Below are 21332 nucleotides of genomic sequence, written 5' to 3' on the forward strand. Positions count from 1 at the left end.
ACTGTAGAGTCTCCAGCGTAGCATTCAGGCTGTGCTGACATGCCTCCTGAGAGGGAGCTTTGACCAATAAGTCGTCTAGGTAAGGGATCACCGAGTGTCCCTGAGAGTGCAAAACTGCTACCACCGCCGCCATGACCTTGGTGAAGACCCGTGGGGCTGTCGCCAGACCAAATGGAAGAGCTACGAACTGAAAATGGTCGTCTCCTATCACAAAACGTAGAAAACGTTGATGTTCTGTAGCAATTGGCACGTGGAGATAAGCATCTTTGATGTCTATTGAGGCAAGGAAGTCTCCTCTGGACATTGAGGCAATGACAGAGCGGAGGGTTTCCATCCGGAACCTCCTGGCGTGCACATGTTTGTTGAGCCGTTTTAGGTCCAGAACAGGACGGAACGAGCCGTCCTTTTTTGGAACCACAAAGAGATTGGAGTAAAATCCTTGCCCTTGTTCCTGAGGAGGGACTGGGATAATCACTCCTTCCGCTCTTAGGGAGCCCACCGCCTGCAGCAGAGCATCTGCTCGGTCTGGACGTGGGGAGGTTCTGTAGAACCGAGCTGGAGGACGAGAATTGAACTCAATTCTGTACCCGCGAGACAAAATGTCCGTCACCCACCGGTCTTTGACCTGTGACATCCAAATGCCGGAAAAGCGGGAGAGCCTGCCCCCGACCGGCGATGCGGAGGGGGGGGCTGGAAGTCATGAGGTAGCCGCTTTGGAAGCGGTACCTCCATTTGCTTTCTTGGGGCGTGTGTGAGTCCGCCACGAATCTGAGTTTCTTTGCGTCCTCTGAGTCCCTTTGGACGAGGTAAACGGTGTCTTGCCCGAACCTCGAAAGGACTGAAACCTCTGCTGCCACTTTTTCTGCTGAGGTTTGGATGTTCTGGGTTGTGGTAAAGAGGAGTCTTTACCCTTGGACTGCTTAATGATGTCAGCCAATGGCTCGCCAAACAGTCTATCTCTAGACAAAGGCAAACTGGTTAAACATTTTTTGGAACCAGCATCTGCTTTCCAGTCCTTTAACCACAAGGCTCTGCGCAAAACTACCGAATTGGCGGACGCCATTGAGGTGCGACTGGTAGATTCTAGGACCGCATTGATAGCGTAAGACGCAAACGCCGACATCTGCGTGGTAAGGTGCGCCACTTGCGGCACTGCTGGATGCATGATAGCATCCACTTTTGCTAAGCCAGCTGAAATAGCCTGGAGTGCCCATACGGCTGCGAATGCCGGAGCAAACGACGCGCCGATAGCTTCATAGACAGATTTTAACCAAAGGTCCATCTGTCTGTCATTGGCATCTTTAAGTGAAGCGCCATCCTCCACTGCAACTATGGATCTAGCTGCAAGTTTGGAAATCGGGGGGTCTACCTTTGGACACTGTGTCCAGCGCTTGACCACCTCAGGGGGGAAAGGGAAACGCGTATCTTTAGATCGTTTAGAGAAACGCCTTTCTGGGTGAGCGTCGTGCTTCTGGATTGATTCTCTGAAGTCAGAGTGATCTAACAAAGCACTCAATTTACGCTTGGGATAAAGGAAACGAAACTTTTCCTGCTCCGCAGCCGCCTCTTCTGCTGAAGGGGCTGGGGGAGAAATATCCAACAGCCTATTGATGGCTGAGATAAGGTCGTTTACCATGGCATCCCCATCCGGGGTATCCAGGTTGAGAGGGGTTCCAGGAGTGGATTCCTGATCACTCTCATCCGACACCTCACAGGGAGACTGATTGCGCTGAGACCCTGAGCAGTGTGAAGACGTCGAGGGTCTTTCCCAGCGAGCTCGCTTAGGGTGGCTGGGGCCATCATCTGAGTCATAATCCTCGGCCTGTGAAGCCGGGGACCCCCCTGTGGGCTGGATACATTCCAAGTAAGGGGGACCTGAGGACAGAGGCCTCTCCGTGCCCAGAGACTGAGCCCCATGCATAGATTGCAAGGTTTCAAGGATTTTTGCCATAGATACAGACATATTATCTGCAAAAACTGCAAAGTCCGTCCCTGTCACCGGGGCAGAACTTACAAGCGTCTCAGCCTGGGTCACTACCTCTCCTGACTCCGGCTGGCGAAGCAGCACCGGGTCGGAGCATTGCACACAATGGGGGTCATCGGAGCCTACTGGTAGATTAGCCCCACATGCAGCACACGCAGTATACACAGCCCTTTTTGCCTTGGCCGCCTTGCGTTTTGAGGATGACATGTTGCTGCTTCCACAGAGCGATCTGGGATATGCAGCCAGAAGCGCACCTCACAGTGCAAGAAATACAATATCTATATATATGTACCCAGTACACTGACACACAGTGAGGCACTAGAGGGACCAGCACAGAAAAAATCGCTTACCGCCCGCTTAAAAAGCGGGTGTGTGGTCGCCAGATAGCCCCTAGTCCAGGTCTCCCAGAGCCTTGCGTCCTTCCTCCAGCCAGGCATGCATGTAATGGCTGCCGGCGTCTCTAGAGAGGAAGGGGGGCGGGCCCTGGGCGTTCCTGGCCAAGAGCGGGAAGCCTGCTTCCCTCTGTGCATAGTGTGAGGGCTGGAGCATGTAAATCAGGCTCCAGCCCTCGTCGCTGCTAACGAACAGCGTCTCTCCCCTACCCTGAATGACAGGGTGGGGGCGGGAACGAAACGGAGCTGCCGGCGTCCTAGGCCCAAAAAGCCGGGGACTAAATTTATAACCGCCGCCGCCGTAAAAGCGCGGACGGCGGATCCCCGGCGCACCACAAGTCACAGCAGCGCCGCCCGGTCCAGAGGGGGTCGGCGCTGCGTTCCCAAACACAAACAATCCCCCAGTAATCTGTAGGGACACCAACTCCACGTTGCGGTCCCCGGCGCACTACAACACCCAGCCAGCCCGGAGTGTGTCTGTGCCTGCCGGGGACACAGAGTACCTGTATGATGCAGGGCCTGTCCCTGATCGTACTCCTGCTCCGTCTCCATCAGGTTCTAATGGGTCTGTGGATGGAGCCCGGCATCAGAGCTGAGAGGCCGGCAGGATCCCACTTCCACAGAGCCCTACCAGGGGATGTGGAAGGAAAACAGCATGTCAGGCTCCAGCACTGTACCAGCAATAGGTACCTCAACCTTACAACACCATCCAGGGGTGAGAAGGGAGCATGCTGGGGACACTATATGTGTCCTCTTTTCTTCCATCCGAAATAGTCAGCAGCTACTGCTGACTAAAATCTGTGGAGCTATGCATGGAATGTCTGACCTCCTTCGCACACAAAGCTAAAACTGGAGAACCCGTGATACCACGGGGGGGGTATAGCCAGAGGGGGAGGGGCCTTGCACTTTTAATGTAGTGCTTTGTGTGGCCTCCAGAGGGCAGTAGCTATACCCCAATCGTCTGGGTCTCCCAATAGAGCGCTGAAGAAAACAAGGTAAACTCTGGACAAAGTAAAATATTTCAATATTTTTTTTTTCTTTGTTTTGCTTAGGTGGAAAGGATAACAGACTGGTGCATGGCAAAAAATTCTGACACCTGATCTACTTGCACTGTCTACTACCAGAGAGAAAGAAGACAATGGAGAAAAGTTAAAATTTGATCATACAGAATCTTTTGCTAAAGTATTATTGCATTTATCCAGCTGCAACATAATGATGAGTACATCCATACAAAGCCTTCATGATGGGATGGCAATGAAGTTGGGAAACTTTCACAAGTTAGAAGCTCCACATCATACAATGTTCACAGTTAAAAGGGGACCTGATATTGAAAGTTATCAGATAGAATCCCATTCAAGCAAGGAATTCAGATGTGATATCTGTTACGAACAATTTGATTATGTGTCTGAGCTGATGTTTCATGAACATGAACATAATGGCAGTAATTGTTTTGAATGTCAAGTCTGTGGGTGTTTATTTCAGAATAGTTCTAACTTGAAAGACCACTATAACATACACACAAATGAACGTCCTTATAAATGTGAATTATGTGCTAAAGCCTTTACCCAGTCTTCCTTTTTATTTGCTCATAAACATACCCATATTCTAGGAAAAACATATAAATGTGATATTTGTGGAAAGTTGTTTAAAGACGCTTCAAATTTTATAAAGCATAAACGCCTTCATAGCCAATCAGAATATCTAAAAGATAAAGAACAGGTAAGCAGTTCAATACTGTCTGAAAAGCCATATAGATGTTCATATTGTGAAAAAGCCTTTAAGCGCACTTCAGATTTGAAAGATCATGAGAGAGTTCACACTGGAGAAAGACCATATCGCTGCAGAATATGTGATAAGTGTTTTACTCAGTCTTCAGTTTTGACAGGACACATGCGAATTCACACTGGTGAGAAGCCATTTCATTGCAATGTCTGTGGTAAAACGTTTAACAATTCATCCAATTTTAAGAAGCACCAGCGTACACACTCAATGCAAGATATTATTTCAAAAGTGAAAATGGATGATATCACTCTTTCAAAAAGGCCACTTAGTATTAAAAATAGTATAAGCTATACACTTGGTACAATTTTTAACAAAAAGGATCTAGGAAAAATGGTGCTAAATGATTTTAAATTCATTCCTGAAAAGAAAATCTTTGAGGAAAGTAATGAGAAATTAGTTAGAAATGAACTGTCCCCTTCGAGCAACTTAAAAGAGCATCCGCCTTTTAAAATAATGGATATTCGGACTAAACAAATTGCACACTGTAAAAATGAAGTAAATCTGGCTTCTGCTTGCTCCTTCCAAAATGGTGAAACTGCCTTTCAAGTTAATGCTGAGGAAAACCCTAAACCAAAATTATCAAGGTCTCCCACATATGAATGTAGCAATACTACATCACCTGAATCTGAGAACATCAACGGTTATTCTAAAGATGCACAAGATGTATATGTAGAAATATCTGATACTACTGATGAAGAATGTGATGATGGACATTTGGCAAGACCGACAACACCATCATTTCAATATCAGATTAGGGATCCTAAGACTAAAGCTGAAATATATAGGAATGGGAGCCAATTGCCATATGAGAAAACACTTGCTGAAGAGTTAATTCAATGTGAAAGTGAAAGCTGCCAAGAAAATATTAAGAGTGTGTTATCTGGCAATGTTTCAGACATGATAGACCAGGAAGACCAGCTTTTGGAAAAGTCCATTGAATGTTGGGACTCTCAAGTACATAACTCTGACCAAGAGGAGTGTCATTTTTTTGACATGGAATCAAAACCCTACATTTGTTTTGTGTGCTCTAAACGTTTTAAAAGGGCTACAGACTTAAAAGAGCATTTGAGGGTTCACACTGGTGAAAGGCCTTTTGTCTGTCAAGTTTGTGGGAAAGGATTCACCCAGTCATCAGCACTCTCTAGCCACCAACGTATCCATACTGGGGAAAAGCCTTTTCAATGTGATATTTGTTATAAACGGTTTAATAACTCTTCCAATTTTTCTAAACATAAGAGGGTGCACACTGGAGAGCGACCACACAATTGTCCACTTTGTGGAAAGAGCTTTCAGGAAAAGCGCAGGGTTAAGAGGCACTTGAAAGCTGTTCACCATGTCATGGAGTGAGGCATTCGGTTCACTTGCTAATATACCATAATGTACAATTTAGAAATTTACTATCTTAGTAACTTGAACAGTTTTCTGAACTGTAGCTTTAAACCCTTACATTTAAATGTGTATTTTGACAAAATAAAATTTTAGCTGAAATATTTCATTTTCAAAATGTGTTTTCAGCGGATTCTCTACAGCAAACACTGGTATAATCCCTTCTAACAGGTCTGTCATTTCATTACAAGAAACAATTTCTTAATAAAGATGTACTTTTATTAGAAATAGAATAAATCTGTGCTTGCATGTAGACCAAATCGATCTTAAAATGGTAATTTGTCAAATACAATGAAGGGACGTAGTAGACATTAGAGAATTCTAATAGTGCAACTAATACAATGTATTCTACCATATTATAATCAAAAATATCCCTACAACGTTTGTTTAAATAAGAGCCTATTTCTACCTGTTTGTGAAAGTTTTTGTCCCTATATACTTCCTAATGTACTATATTTCTATTTAAAGCAGAACTACCAAAGGTAACACATGAAAAGCCCTTAAAGAGTAACTAAACTTTTTATACTAGAAATATAATTTGAATACATTTTTTAATGGGGTTAATTACTTCATTTTGATGCCTTCATGGGGAAAATGCTGTGTTTCTCCAAAAATAATACAAGGTCTTATAATATTTTTTGCTCTGAAAGATAGGGTGCTTATTGTGAGGGGATGTCTTATTTTTTTCCATGAACAGCAATCCACATTTATTCTTGAACCAAAAAAAAACCTATTTATTCAAATATAGTCATCTCATTCTGGAACATCAACATAACTCTCTAAACCCCGTTTCTAACACGTGTGTGAATCCATATTTTAGCTATCTATCCATTTGTCTGTCTCAACACACACACACACACACACACACACACACACGTCTCCTCTTCAGCTTTACACTCCTGCAGTTAAGAGACTTTTGGTCACATGACATGATGTCACAAAGGACCTTAGCGCAGTATTGTCAGGTCATAAATGCTGTCTCCTAGGAGAGTGGGGGCCAAGTGAAATTGCCCAGTTTAATTGTCCATAATGCCAGTCCTGCATACCAGCCTGTCTCCTGTTCACTTCTTTTAGACTCCTGCATTATGGTACTTTTGGTCACATGATTGTGAAGTCCTCAAAGGTCCTTTTTAACAATATTAACTTTGGAATACAAATATGTAGGTCCCTAAGTGAGTGGGAGCCCTGAGAAATTGCACAGATTAATTCCCCCCTAACGCCGGCTCTAACTGTAATTAGGGCTTATTTTTCAAGCATACACTCCAAAAATCACGCTAGGACTTATTTTCGGGGAAACCCATAGGTGCCAAAGTTTACTTTAGCAAGTGCATATCTGGAGTATCGATCTCTTACCTCAAAGTGTGGGGTGAGCTGTCTCTTTGCATCTAGTAGTCACAGTGAAAGGAGTGCAGAAGCTGAGTCTGTTGTAGTGTGATCTTCTCTATCACCCTTTTTGTATTAGAGCACATGCTACAGTCTAGCTTTTCACTGGGGCCACAGACAACCTGACTGCTTTATTTCTAGCTCTCTGGGTTTCTTGTTCCTGCATCACTACCGGCAGTGAAAGTCCTGTTCTATAGCAAGTGCTTGTAAGGAAAGCGGACCGGGTGTATAGAGGAGAAGGAGTTGCGCCCACTGTACTCAGAGTTTGAGTATAGATCTATATACTTATAAAATCACACTTCAGTACCTATTTTTTCCCATGAAACCACAAAATAGGGTAAATAACTGATACAAAATGTATTCAAATAACTTTCTCTTTTTTTTTTCTTCTTAATTTTAGACTATGAAAGTTTAGTTGCTATGTATTTATGTATGTATTGCCTATTTTTTTAATAAGGCTGAAGTCTAAGGTTGCACTACAGACTCCTCATGGCAATAATTACTTTCTGTGCTCTGGTCTTGTTCAAGCTATTGTGCACATTTTATACACAAAATGGCCATTACTAAAAACATTGAGGATGTGTACATTTAAAAAACTTCAGCAACTATAATATCCATATTCATCCGTTCATTACATTTGTTTGCTCTAATGTTCAACGCCTTCTCAAGCAATATATGTTGCAAAAAGGAGAGCTGTCATTCTGTTGAAACTTGTATATTATAGTTTGTGTATTTAAGTCATTTCTGATTTAGGTCAAAACATGGTAGATTTATTCATTCTGATTTAACTTGGCCTAGACAGTTTTAAAATCCAACAAATTTAGCACATTTGATACGTGCTAGATATAGTGGGTACAGAAAGTCTTCAGACCCCTTTAAATTTTTCACTCTTTGTTTCATTGCAGCCATTTAATATATTCAAAAAAGTTCATTTTTTTCTCATTAATGTACACTCTGCACCACATCTTGACAAAAAAAAAATGTAGGAATTTTTGCAAATTTATTAAACAAGAAAAACTGAAATATATGGTCGTAAGTATTCAGACCCTTCTCAGACACTCATATTTAAGTCACATGCTGTCCATTTCCTTGTGATCCTCCTTGAGATAGTTCTACTCCTTCATTGGAGTCCAGCTGTGTTTAATTAAAGTGATAGGACTTGATTTGGAAAGGCACACACCTTTCTATGTGCGCTCAAGGTTCCTAAGAGCACAGGAGCCTCTATAATCCTTAAATGGAAGAAGTTTGGGACCACCAGAACTCTTCCCAGACCTGGCCATGCAACCAAACTGAGCAATCGTGGGAGAAGACTCTTGCTGAGAGAGGTAAAGAAGAACCCCAAGATCACTGTGGCTGAGCTCCAGAGATGCAGTAGGGAGATGGGAGAAAGTTTCACAAAGTCAACTATCACTGGTGATAACTCTAAGCGGTATGTGTGGAGAAAACCAGGCACTGCTAATCACCTGCCCAATACAATCCTAACAGTGAAATGTGGTTGCAGCATCATGCTATGGGGGGGGGGGGGGTTCAGCTGCAGGAACAGGACAACTGGTTGCAATTGAAGAAAAGATTAATCTGGCCATGTACAGAGATATCCTGGATGAAAACCTCTTCCAAAGTGCCCTGGACCTCAGACTTGGCTGAAGGTTTACATTGCAACAAGACAATGACCCTAAGCACACAGCTAAAATAACAAAGGAGTAGCTTTCGAAAAACTCTGTGACCGGCCCAGCCAGAGCCCTAACCGAAACCCAATTGAGCATCTCTGGAGAGACCTGAAAATGGCTGTCCACCAACGTTCACCATCCAACCTGACGGAACTGGAGAGGATCTGCAAGGAAGAATGGCAAAGGATCCCCAACTGCAGGTGTGAAGAACTTGTTGCATTATTCCCAAGAAGACTTATGGCTGTACTAGCTCAAAAGGGTGCTTCTACTCAATACTGAGCAAAGGGTCTGCTAAATACCAATACAAAAGTGGTGTACTACAAAGATACTGAACTACCCCATTTTACTCCCATTTTTTTGAAAGTGTCCATTGAGTTGAAAAAAATGTCCCTAAGGCTATGTGCGCACTAAAAAATTGACTTTTCTTAAGAAAAATCTGCACCCTCAGACAGAGTACCGCACCCACAGCAAAAACCGCACCCGCGTGTTTGCCACAGTTTTGCCGTGGGTTGGTCCCTGCGTTTTTTTACCATTATCTGTGGCAAAAAACGCAGGTATCTGCAGAAAAGAAGTGACATGGTCATTCTTTTTGCTGCAGAAATTCTGCAGCAATTCCTGTAGGGACAAAAAATGCAGTCACTTTTTTTTTTTTACCATAGGTTTTGCTGGGGAATGACTGCAAAAAGGTTATGAACATTTTCTGCAGCAATTCATGCAGCAAATCCGCAGCATAAAATGCAGTGTGCGTACAGGGCCTTAAACAGTAAAAGTGTCAGGTTTCTTGTTCATTTTGTTTTATTTTGTGACTACAATCTGACTTGAACCCTCAATTTTTTTGAGCACTTTAGTTAAAAACTCTGCCCCTTGGTGTGTACAGGGCCACATAGTAGAGAACTAGCCAATATTTAATTATTTTCCTTAAAGCAATGCTAATTTTTTTCAAATTTAAAAAAGGAGCCAACATGTCTGCACATTTTACTGACATGTTAGAGATAGCAAATATAGCTTCAATGAAAATGTCTAAGTAAAACATAATTGTTAGTCATTAAAAGGTATCCACCACTGAGGACTCTGTTCTTTTAAATATTTTTTTTATATCTACTCGCTAACACGGTACAAAGATATATTTTACCTGTATCTATGTGGGCTAATAAATTTGATCAGCTAAATGTTCAATAAAAAGACATGAGTATCTGATAATGTTTCTGTGACCTGTTTTGCATTTAGGTGTAGGCAACTGGGAGAACTGATGCAAGATTTGGGACCATGATTCTCTCAATATAAGACCATGTTAATATGCCATAATTATATAGAAAAAATTCCGGCACACTAATAAAGCTTCCACGAAAAAAGATTTTTTTGTAAAGGTTTTTATTTTTGTGTTATTCTTGTGAGGGTGTCAAAAAACAAAATATTAAAGTCCAACGTTACGACCACATTCTTTGGTCTTTTGCAAGGACTCGATGAACTATGGGATTGTATGTGTCATATGCAATTGTCTGTTGCAATTGTCTAGTGTTCTCTTCTCATAATGAGCCTTATCACTCTCATATTAGGGGTACTTCTCACATAGCGAGATCGCTAGCGAGTTCGCTGCTGAGTCACTGTTTTTATGACACACCAGTGACCTCATTAGCGATCTCGCTGTGTGTCATACTGAGCAGCGATCTGGCCCCTGCTGTGAAATCGCTGCTCGTTACAAACTGCTGGTTTATTTTTTGGACGTTGCTCTCCCGCTGTGAAGCACACATCACTGTGTTTGACAGCGAGAGAGCAATGATCTGAATGTGCAGGGAGCCGGCTTCTGACAGACTGCGGTAAGCTGTAACCAAGGTAAATATCGGGTAACCAAGCGAAGTGCTTTGCTTGGTTACCCGATATTTACCTTGGTTACTAGCGTATGCCGCTCTCACGCTGCCAGTGCCGGCTCCCTGCTCCCTGCACACGTAGCCAGAGTACACATCAGGTAAATAAGCAAAGCGGTTTGCTTATTAACCCGATGTGTACTCTGGCTACGAGTGCAGGGAGCCAGCGCTAAGCGGTGTGCGCTGGTAACCAAGGTAAATATCGGGTAACCAAACGAAGTGCTTTGTTTGGTTACCCGATATTTACCTTAGTTACCAAGCGCAGCATCGCTTCCACGCGTGGCTGGGGGCTGCTCACTGGTGAGATCTGCCTGATTGACAGCTCACCAGCGACCATGTAGTGACGCACCAGCGATCCTGACCAGGTCAGATCGCTGGTGGGATCGCTGGAGCGTCGCTAAAGTGTGACGGTACCCTTAGTGTTCAAAGTTGAGCGATCCTCTTATATAGAGCTGATTGAGAGTAGTAGTATACCTATTTGATTATGTGAACAATCCCCTGGATATCAGGACTGTACAATGCAAGTCCCCGGTGGGTGACGGTTTCAAGGTATACCCAGGCACTAATCACCACGTGAATCACCTATGCAGACAGCACTAGAGGGTATACCTTGAAACCGTCACCCACCGGGGATTTGCATTATACAGTCCTGATATCCAGGGGATTGTTCCCATAATCAAATAGATACTCTCAATCAGCTCTAAATACAGAGTGTATAAAGCCCCCGTCACATTTAACGACTTACCAGCGATCCCGAAAACAATGTGACCTGATAAGTGTCGCTGGGAGGTCGCTGGTGAGATGTCACAGAGTCAGATCTTACCAACGATGCAGTAACGATCAGCGACCTGTATAATGATCTCGGCGGACGTTGGAACTGTGTTAGGAGGTCGTTGGTAGGTGTCAAACACAGCGATGCGTCCTGCCCAGCAGGACATCGCCTTTGAAGAAAATGGTCCCAACTATTCAGCAACGACTAGTGATCTCACAGCAGGGGCCTGATCACTGGTAGGTGTCACCCATAATGAGATCGCTGCTGCGTCATGGAAATGGTGACACAGCAACGATCTCGTTAGCGATCTCGTTGTGTGTGATGGGGCCTTAAGAGGATCACTCAACTTTGAACACGCCTTAAGAGGATCACTCAACTTTGAACACTAATACGAGGGTGATAAGGCTCATTATGAGAAGAGAACACTAGACAATTGCAACAGACAATTGCATGTGACACATACAATCCCATAGTTCGAGTCCTTGAAAAAGACCAAAGATTGTGGTTGTAACGTTGGACTTTAATATTTTGTTTTTTTAACACCCTCACAAGAATAACGCAAAAATAAAGACCTTTACAAAATAATCTTTTTTTGTGGAAGCTTTATTACTGTGCCGTAATTTTTTCTATATATTGGACACTTGTTTTTCCGAGCACCTTATATATTATATAGTTGGGCCAGGCCTAACTTTTATATTTAATATGCCATAATTGTCTTTAGTTGAAGTGTCTTTTTGAATACCAATCTTTAAAATGGTTGTCCAGTGGAAACAAGTTATCACCTAGGCAAAGAATGTGTGATAATTTGTAGAATTTGGAGGGGGCTTGACAACCGAACCCACACAGATTAGCGAAAGCTTAAACGTTTATCTCTGTTTAAGGGCTCATTCACATGACTGTTCTGTCTGTCCTGGTCAGTTCCTGTTTTTTTGTGGACCCACGGACAGGACCATCTTTTCAATGTCTTTTGTGTAGGATAGAATGGTACACGGTAGTACTTCGCATGCATCCGATCCTACAAAAAACACATCGGATGCCGTATGTCCATTCCATAAAATGGAGCGCAGTGCACATGTTCGAGCGCAACTACATTCATTCCATATGAGGCTACTGAGCTCAGTAATCAGCTAATTTTGACCACCACATAGAGAATGAATTAGAGCTGTTGCTCCATTTTATAATTGGAATATGACTGTAACCTTACCATTTATTAATGTTAGAATAAAAAGTGTAATTCGTAATATTCTATTGTAATATTCTATTGTTTTGTATACATAGCATACATTTGTAAGCAGTATTAACATTTACTTCCAAAACTGAACTGAGTTTATCAACAGATGTCAGAATATTTACTAACCTGCCATGACAATGTATAAAGAGAGTTGAGTCTCATTAAAGAAGTTATTTACAATTGTATTTTTTCGCTGCCGTATTGGAATATATATATATATATATATATATATATATATATATATATATATATATATATATATATATATATATATATATATATATATATTGTATATGTACAGTACAGACCAAACGTTTGGACACACCTTGTCAAAGAGTTTTCTTTATTTTCATGACCCTTGATTGAAGGCATCAAAACTATGAATTAACAAATGTGGAATGAAATACTTAACAAAAAAGTGTGAAACATCTGAAAGTGTCTTATATTCTAGGTTCTTCAAAGTAGCCACCTTTTGCTTTGATTACTGCTTTGCACACTTTTGGCATTCTCTTGATGACCTTCAAGAGGTAGTCACCGGAAATGGTCTTCCAACAGTCTTGAAGGAGTTCCCAGAGATGCTTAGCACTTGGCCCTTTTGCCTTCACTCTCTGCGGTCCAGCTCACCCCAAACCATCTTGATTGGGTTCAGGTCTGGTGACTGTGGAGGCCAGGTCATCTGGCGTAGCACCCCATCACTCTCCTTCTTAGTCAAATAGCCCTTTTTTTTAAATCATACTTTTTATTAAAACAGAATACATATAACAGAATAACAAATCGGCATCCAAATTACGTTTATCACATCTATTACCCCTTTAACTCCCCCTCCCGCCCCTTCCCCCACCCCGGCAGCAACACTTCTCCCCGATACTACATCCTATTTAGTACACACTTAGAATACCCTCCAACTGCAGTATAGCAACCATCCCGTTCACCCCGATGTGCAGGAGGAACAACTAGTAACACAAATAAAACAAAACACACACATCAGAGGTCTCCGACGGCTATCCCGATCAAAGACCAGTTTACTGGTCCATCACTCGTCCTATTCACATTGCAGCCAAGGAGACCATAGCTTCTCAAACATTTCAACATTCCCCCTTCTTTCATACACTCCCTGTTCCAGCTGAAGAATACATTTCATCCTTTTAATGTACTCTCCCCTGGTTGGGGGGTCTTTTTTAATCCAGGACCTGGCGATTAGCTTTCTTGCCGCATACAGCAGCCTAGCAATGGCAATTTTCATAGTATTTTCCACTCCAAGCTCCTCAACATATCCCAATATGCATAGCAATGGTTCCCTGGGAAGGACACACCCATATGTTCTTCCTATCTTGTGGATAACCTTAGTCCAAAAGGAGACCAATCTCGGACAAGACCACATCATATGAAAAAATCATATGACCTATATACCCGGTGAATCACGTATAGGTGAGATAGTCTGGCCGGTTCACTCATGGAAAGTTTAGGGACATTCTAAGATACTCTCCCACACCTCCGTTATCGGCCCAACTTCCTCCTCCCATTTAGTTTTAGGCGTTCCACCCAAGATCCCCACCGCACCATCCTCTAGTCCCATTACCAATGGACTTCTACCCACTATGTATTCCAGCACTTCTTTAATGCCCCCATCTTTCTCTCGATCAGACCAGCCCCTGAGGTGTTGACATTGTGCCGCCATATAATACAATTCCGGATTTGGGATTGCTAGACCCCCCTCATCTTTCGGCTTTTGTAAAGTGTCTAATCGCACCCTAGGCTGCTTTTTACCCCACACCAGGTCCCTAAACAGCGAGTTTATCCCTTTAAATCTTTTCTTTGAAATACTAACAGGGGCATTGTGCAGTATGTATAGGAGTTTAGGCATTACTACCATCTTTAGTAAATTAACCCTTCCAACAACTGACAAATGTAGCTTGTTCCAGGCATCCACTTTGGCTCTCAATTTTTTAAGAAGCGGCCATAAGTTCACCTGTATGTATTTTTCTATTGGCAGAGATATCTAGATACCTAGATATTTAAATTCGTCCACACTCTTCAATTTGTTAGCCCCAGTATCATCATTTGTCCAGGTTACTTCCCCATCCACTTTAAAGAGGCTCGATTTAGACCAATTAATGGTCAGTCCCGAAACTTCTCCAAATTTCTCTATTATCTGCATGGCATGATCCAATGAGGCTGACGGATCCCCCAAGGAAAGTAATAAATCGTCAGCATAAAGAGCTATTTTCTCCTCTAAATGCCCATACCTAAATCCATGGATCTCCTTCGATTTCCTAATGGCCGCCGCCAGAGGCTCTACTGCAATAGCAAATAGGAGCGGCGATAGTGGGCAGCCCTGTCTCGTTCCCCGGTGCAACTCAAACACTGAGGAGGTCATACCGTTAACTCTAACTTTAGCAGTAGGCCTATTATACAACAGCTGCACCCACTTTACAAACAGTGGGCCAAAACCCATATGCTGCAACACTTTCCACAGATACCTCCACTCAACACTATCGAACGCTTTCTGGGCATCTAGCGAAGTGATCACCCTCCGGCCAGGGTTGTCAGGCGGCAACTGTAGATTAAGATATAATCTCCTGATATTAGCAGCTGTCGACCTATTGGCCATGAACCCTGATTGGTCCATATGTATTAGGTTAGATATAACTTCAGTCAGCCGGTTTGACAACACCTTAGCCAGAAGCTTCACGTCCGCTGTTAATAACGAGATTGGTCTATATGAGTCTGGAAGCCTCAGATTTTTATCCTCCTTAGGAATTACTACTATTATTGCTTCTCTCATAGATTCAGGCAATACACCTTCCCCCTTCGCCACCTCAAAGACTTTCAATAGTTTGGGTAATAGGATTTCTTCTAGCGGTTTATAAATTTCAACTGGTAGCCCGTCTGCTCCCGGTGCCTTGTCATTGCTCATGCCATGCAGAGCGCCCTCCAGTTCATCAATAGTAATAGGTGACTCCAGTTTTTCTCTATCCGCCACAGACAATACCGGAAGCTCACCTCGCTCAAGAAATGAGTCCACCTCTTCCACCCTCATCTCTCCGCTAGAAGAATATAGCGTGCGATTGAAATCTTTAAAGACCCCAAGGATCTCCTTAACCTCAGTGACTTGTGTCCCCTCCACCGTGTCCATACCATGCACAAATGAACTACTCCTTTGAGCTGCAGCTATGACCGATAATAGATGACCAACTTTTTCTCCCTCTTCATAAAAATGCAATTTTTGGAATGCCTGCTTCCTTACAGCCTTCTCCAAAAGCATCTTATTAACCTGTTCATGCACCTGCCTAAGATTTTGCTTCGCGTCCATAGTATTACTCCGAATTGCTTCTGTGAAGCCCCACAGGTGTTGTGTCGGTGCATTACCTTCAGGGACTCCACTCGGCTGGATCTTGTCACAGGTAGGAGATCTTCTATTTGTCGTGACGCCACTCTCAGTATTGCGGTCAGTGGGGACCGCCACTGCAGGTTGAGGGACGCCTGGGGCTGATGGTGAGTGCAGTTAGTTGGAATAGCCTCCTGAGAGTGAGGCAAGCCCCAGGGCCCTGTGTAGATGTGTAGAACTACAAGGCGCAGAATGACTCAACACAGGCAGGATGTCTTTCAGGGTTTTTACTCACAGTTGATGGCAGGGTGAGTGACCCGGGCGTAGCTGGGATGAACCAAGTGGGAACCAGGTGTCCTTCAGGCTGACTTGTGAGGGTGACTACTAACTCGCCTTCCTTAGCCCTTGGTGGTTTGGGGTAACCCCGACTTTGAGTCCCTATGGGGGTCACCCAGGGAAGATGCTGCAGCCTCTCTCCCCTTCGTTTGCCGTTTGCTTGTCGCCTGGACCAGGCCACTCCAGCTGCTTGCCTCCTGTGACCTATGGGCCCTAACTGTGGCTACGTGGCTGCGGCTTTTGTGGTGTTGTGGCGTGGGCTTTGAGAGCCCCACACCGGCAGGTTTAGCAAAAGAAAGCTGGATCTATCTCCGCTTCGGGATCTGCCGCCCGTTTGGGCCTGGTACTCTCTAGCAGTCTCCTTACTTCCCACTCCGTTGCTCTCTCTCTAGCTGAAGATGGATTTCGGGTAGCACTCCTAGTTGACCGTTCTCCCCCGTCGGTAGCCACTGCGCGGACGCTGTCAGACTACAGCAGCCCAGGGGAAGGGGTCAGCTCTCCTCGGAGCTCCCTGGACTCTGCTCTGAACCGGCTCACATCTGGGACCTTCACTGCTGCTCCTGTCTGAGCTTCACTTTCCTGCTCCTCACTCCTCCACACTCTGCTGCAGACTCTAGACTGTTTACTCCTCCTTCTCTTTTCCCTTTTGTGCCTGCCTACGCCACCTAGCAACCAGACTCTCTTACCACACCCCTTGAGAGGAGATGGAGGCTTTTGGCCCCCTCCACTATTCCAGTGAAGGTGAAGGCTTTTCCCCCTCCTGGGATCCCCAGGGGTCCTCTCATGGGTACATGTGTGAGACCTGATCACTATGCGCCTGTGTTCCACACCCCGGTCAGCCTTCTGGATTACCTGTATTGTACTGTCCCCAGCATGGGTGCAGTACTCAGTGGTGCCTGACCAGGTCAGGGGCGCCACATTCCCCCTTAGTTATCACCAGCACGTCCTCGGGCTGCAAGACAACATTTTAAAATGCATAAAACATTAAAACATGTTAAACATTTTAAAAGCACCAGGTACCATACATCACCACCCTCCACCCACAAGTCCGTTAACCCACCCAAACCCTTTCAGGTTGGCCGCGACTTCAGCCACTTCTGGCAGGATGTAGAGGCGGCTTTCATGGGCTGGTGGTCTCAGGGTATACCTGGCTTGGTGGATCCGCGCCTTCAGCCTCTTCTGGCAGGATGTAGAGGCGGCCTCCACAGTTGGTGCTGACCAGGTACCCTCTTTGTGGTGGAGAGCCAGGCCCCATAAACAGGCATGCTCTCTGGTCGCAGGTGAGCCAAGGCCCTATATACGGACGGGCTCCTCCTGGTTGCAGACGAGCCAAGCCCCTAAACAGGCTGACTCTGGTGGTGGTGGTGCCCTTTTGGTGTAACTATTTACACTGCGAGAGTTTGTGGCTATAGCCAGTTCATAGCCTTAAGGTTTATTTCTCACAATAGTTTATGTGGGCACATTCTTGAACTTTAAAACGTTGCAAAACAAACTTTTTCAAACTGGTAACTTGCTTTACTTTACATGAACTTTATGCAGACTCCTCTTCACCAGGGCTTGGGCCTGTAGGGCTGCGGCACCTGTTGCTTTCTTGACCTTTTTCCTCATCTGTAGTTGTCTCGTCAGTAGGTCCTTTATCTTTTCTTTCTTCTTCTTTGGGACATGGCACTACATCTAGCGCGTACCACCCTCTTTCTCCTTGGTGCATGGTGAACTGTACGGAGTCTCCCATCTTTAAGTTTCTGCCAGGGTGTCCTCTGGGCAGATTAGCTCTGACGTCTCTCCTATTGACAAAAATGCCTTCTTTGATACCAGGTGCTACGATGAACCCGTATCCTGACTTGAGGCTGAAGTCCTCCACTACTCCTCTGCAAAGGGGTCCTCGGACCTGTGCTTTGGCTCTTCTCAGGAACCTTTTTTCTTGTAGGTCTCTGGCCGTGATGTCATCTCTCTGCTCTGGGGATGGCGGTGCAGGGGAAAACTGAGTTCTGCTGCGGCGCTGTGTCTTGCGGGCTGGATTCTGCGAAGTGCAGCTTACAAGCTCCCAGGTAGGGCGGTTGGGCAGGTCTTCTTCGTCAGCAGGAGGTGTCAGGTCTTCTTCGTCAGCAGGAGGTGTCAGGTCTTCCTCGTCCCAGCGGGAATATGGCAGCATCTCCGGCTCTGGGACTAGCACTGCTGCTGGCTCCGGGGGCAACTCCTCAGCTTCTTGCCCTCCTCTCCCCCTTAGTTCTTCGCTGCACTCTGGTCGTGGCAGCGCCGGGGATGAGTGTTCCTCAGCTGGCCCAGGCGGTGGACTCTTCAGCGTGGTTGCTGCAGGGGTTGCCTTAGGGGTGTGCGGAGGGAGCATGTATCGGTCCACCATCTCCTGTGGGAACTTGGCCTCCAGGTCAGCCTTCAGCTGCCAGTATGCGGAGTCTTCACCTATCAGGGATTTCCTAGTAGGGACTTCCTTAGGCTGGGGAGCGGTGTCTGCTCTGGCCTTGCAGGCCGGGGTAAATGGTGATGCAATCTCTTGGCGGGCCGCGCCCTGTATGGCGGCGGCCTGGTCTTGGCGGGCCGCGCCCTGTATGGCGGCGGCCTGGTCTTGGCGGGCCGAGCCTGGCGTGGCGGCGGCCTGGATCTGCGTCGCTGTTGCGGCCAGTTCTTGGCGGGCCGGACTGGGCATTGCAGCCGCGGTCTGAATTGGCGTCGCATCCTCGATGGGGTCCGTGCAGGTGGAGCTGGGCATCGCTGCAGTGATCGGGGCTTGACGGGCCGCACATGGCGGGGCTGCGGCCTGGTTCAGCATCTCACTTGCGGCTCGGACGAGCGTCGCTGCTGCGGTGGGGTCTTGGCGGACTGGGCTCAGCAGGGTGGCAGCCTGGGTCAGCGTCACACCTGCGGCACGGATGAGTATCGCCGTGGCAGTCGGACCTTTGCGGGCCAGGCGGGGTGTCGCTGCGGCGGCCTGGATTTGACGGGCCGCACCTAGCGTGGCTGCGGCCTCGCTCAGCGTCGCCGCGCCAGGCGCCTCTTCTGGGACCGCGGTCGTAGCAGCAGGGGTCGGAGCACTTGCGCTGGCCGGGGCAACTCTGGACTCACCCATCGGTGGCACCATCGGGATCTGAGTCGTCGCCGCTCGATCTGGCAGGCGTCGCGCGGCTCCCTCCTCGTAGGTCCGAACCGCCGCAGCCATCTCCAGAAGCTCCATGCGTTCCTCTCTGAGCTGTCGCATAATCCTGGCCTCCAGCTGATCGCAGAAGATAGCAAGCTCCCGGCACCACCAGGCAGCAGAGCCTGGTTCTGGGTATCCACGTCCGGACTCCATTTCTTCTCTCTGCAGCAGCAGGCTTGTGGCTCTCTTTCCTTCCCGCCGTCTCTGGACGCTTCCGCTCTCTTCACAAGCGAGGTCAGAACTCTGCAGGGGATCTCTGGGTAGCCACACCTCTTCGTGGGCGGTAACTTCTTCCAGCGCGGGCTGCTGTTGTTTTTCAGCGCGCTTTTCATGGTGGCAATATGGCGGCGCTTCCAATTTTTCAAGCGGACCGCCCAGGCACATGGTCACCTGTCTCAACAGGTCTAGTCCTTATCCTGTTCGTGACGCCAGATGTGAAGCCCCACAGGTGTTGTGTCGGTGCATTACCTTCAGGGACTCCACTCGGCTGGATCTTGTCACAGGTAGGAGATCTTCTATTTGTCGTGACGCCACTCTCAGTATTGCGGTCAGTGGGGACCGCCACTGCAGGTTGAGGGACGCCTGGGGCTGATGGTGAGTGCAGTTAGTTGGAATAGCCTCCTGAGAGTGAGGCAAGCCCCAGGGCCCTGTGTAGATGTGTAGAACTACAAGGCGCAGAATGACTCAACACAGGCAGGATGTCTTTCAGGGTTTTTACTCACAGTTGATGGCAGGGTGAGTGACCCGGGCGTAGCTGGGATGAACCAAGTGGGAACCAGGTGTCCTTCAGGCTGACTTGTGAGGGTGACTACTAACTCGCCTTCCTTAGCCCTTGGTGGTTTGGGGTAACCCCGACTTTGAGTCCCTATGGGGGTCACCCAGGGAAGATGCTGCAGCCTCTCTCCCCTTCGTTTGCCGTTTGCTTGTCGCCTGGACCAGGCCACTCCAGCTGCTTGCCTCCTGTGACCTATGGGCCCTAACTGTGGCTACGTGGCTGCGGCTTTTGTGGTGTTGTGGCGTGGGCTTTGAGAGCCCCACACCGGCAGGTTTAGCAAAAGAAAGCTGGATCTATCTCCGCTTCGGGATCTGCCGCCCGTTTGGGCCTGGTACTCTCTAGCAGTCTCCTTACTTCCCACTCCGTTGCTCTCTCTCTAGCTGAAGATGGATTTCGGGTAGCACTCCTAGTTGACCGTTCTCCCCCGTCGGTAGCCACTGCGCGGACGCTGTCAGACTACAGCAGCCCAGGGGAAGGGGTCAGCTCTCCTCGGAGCTCCCTGGACTCTGCTCTGAACCGGCTCACATCTGGGACCTTCACTGCTGCTCCTGTCTGAGCTTCACTTTCCTGCTCCTCACTCCTCCACACTCTGCTGCAGACTCTAGACTGTTTACTCCTCCTTCTCTTTTCCCTTTTGTGCCTGCCTACGCCACCTAGCAACCAGACTCTCTTACCACACCCCTTGAGAGGAGATGGAGGCTTTTGGCCCCCTCCACTATTCCAGTGAAGGTGAAGGCTTTTCCCCCTCCTGGGATCCCCAGGGGTCCTCTCATGGGTACATGTGTGAGACCTGATCACTATGCGCCTGTGTTCCACACCCCGGTCAGCCTTCTGGATTACCTGTATTGTACTGTCCCCAGCATGGGTGCAGTACTCAGTGGTGCCTGACCAGGTCAGGGGCGCCACACTTCCAGCTCTGCCTTATCTAAGGCCTCCAGGCTATCTTTCTCATCCTGCCTCGTCTGTGTTTTACGTTTACAGATATTCCTGAACAGGAGCCCCCTGAGGTATGCCTTCATCGCATCCCATACAACCAGGGGACCAGTGCTACCCTCGTTGTGGATAAAGAATTCCCCGAGATCCCGTTCTATATTCCCCATATTAATATGATGGATCCATGCTGGATGAAGCTTCCACTCTCCCCTCCTCCCCCCTGTCAGGATCCCCCGTTGTATAGACACTAGAATCGGGCTATGATCTGAAATCACTCTTATCAGATATTGCACGTCGCCTATCATTGCATCCATCAGATCACTAGTTAGAGCCATGTCAATGCG

At 46.6% G+C, this 21332-nt stretch overlaps 1 protein-coding gene across 4 annotated transcripts in view; it reads left to right on the forward strand.

Annotated features, from left to right (window-relative positions):
* The window catches only part of LOC142256719 (uncharacterized), a 55630-nt gene extending 45836 nt beyond the window's left edge, over positions 1 to 9794 (forward strand). For all 4 annotated transcript variants that reach the window (XM_075328571.1, XM_075328572.1, XM_075328569.1 and 1 more), the window contains one exon: positions 3429 to 9794. In XM_075328571.1, the coding sequence (XP_075184686.1) occupies positions 3589 to 5505 (1917 nt within the window). In that variant the 5' untranslated portion in view covers positions 3429 to 3588 and the 3' untranslated portion in view covers positions 5506 to 9794. The remainder of the gene's footprint in view (positions 1 to 3428) is intronic.
* Positions 9795 to 21332: the final 11538 nt, after the last annotated feature.

This window comes from Anomaloglossus baeobatrachus, chromosome 11 (assembly GCF_048569485.1).
Source record: "Anomaloglossus baeobatrachus isolate aAnoBae1 chromosome 11, aAnoBae1.hap1, whole genome shotgun sequence".
NCBI lineage: Eukaryota > Metazoa > Chordata > Amphibia > Anura > Aromobatidae > Anomaloglossus > Anomaloglossus baeobatrachus.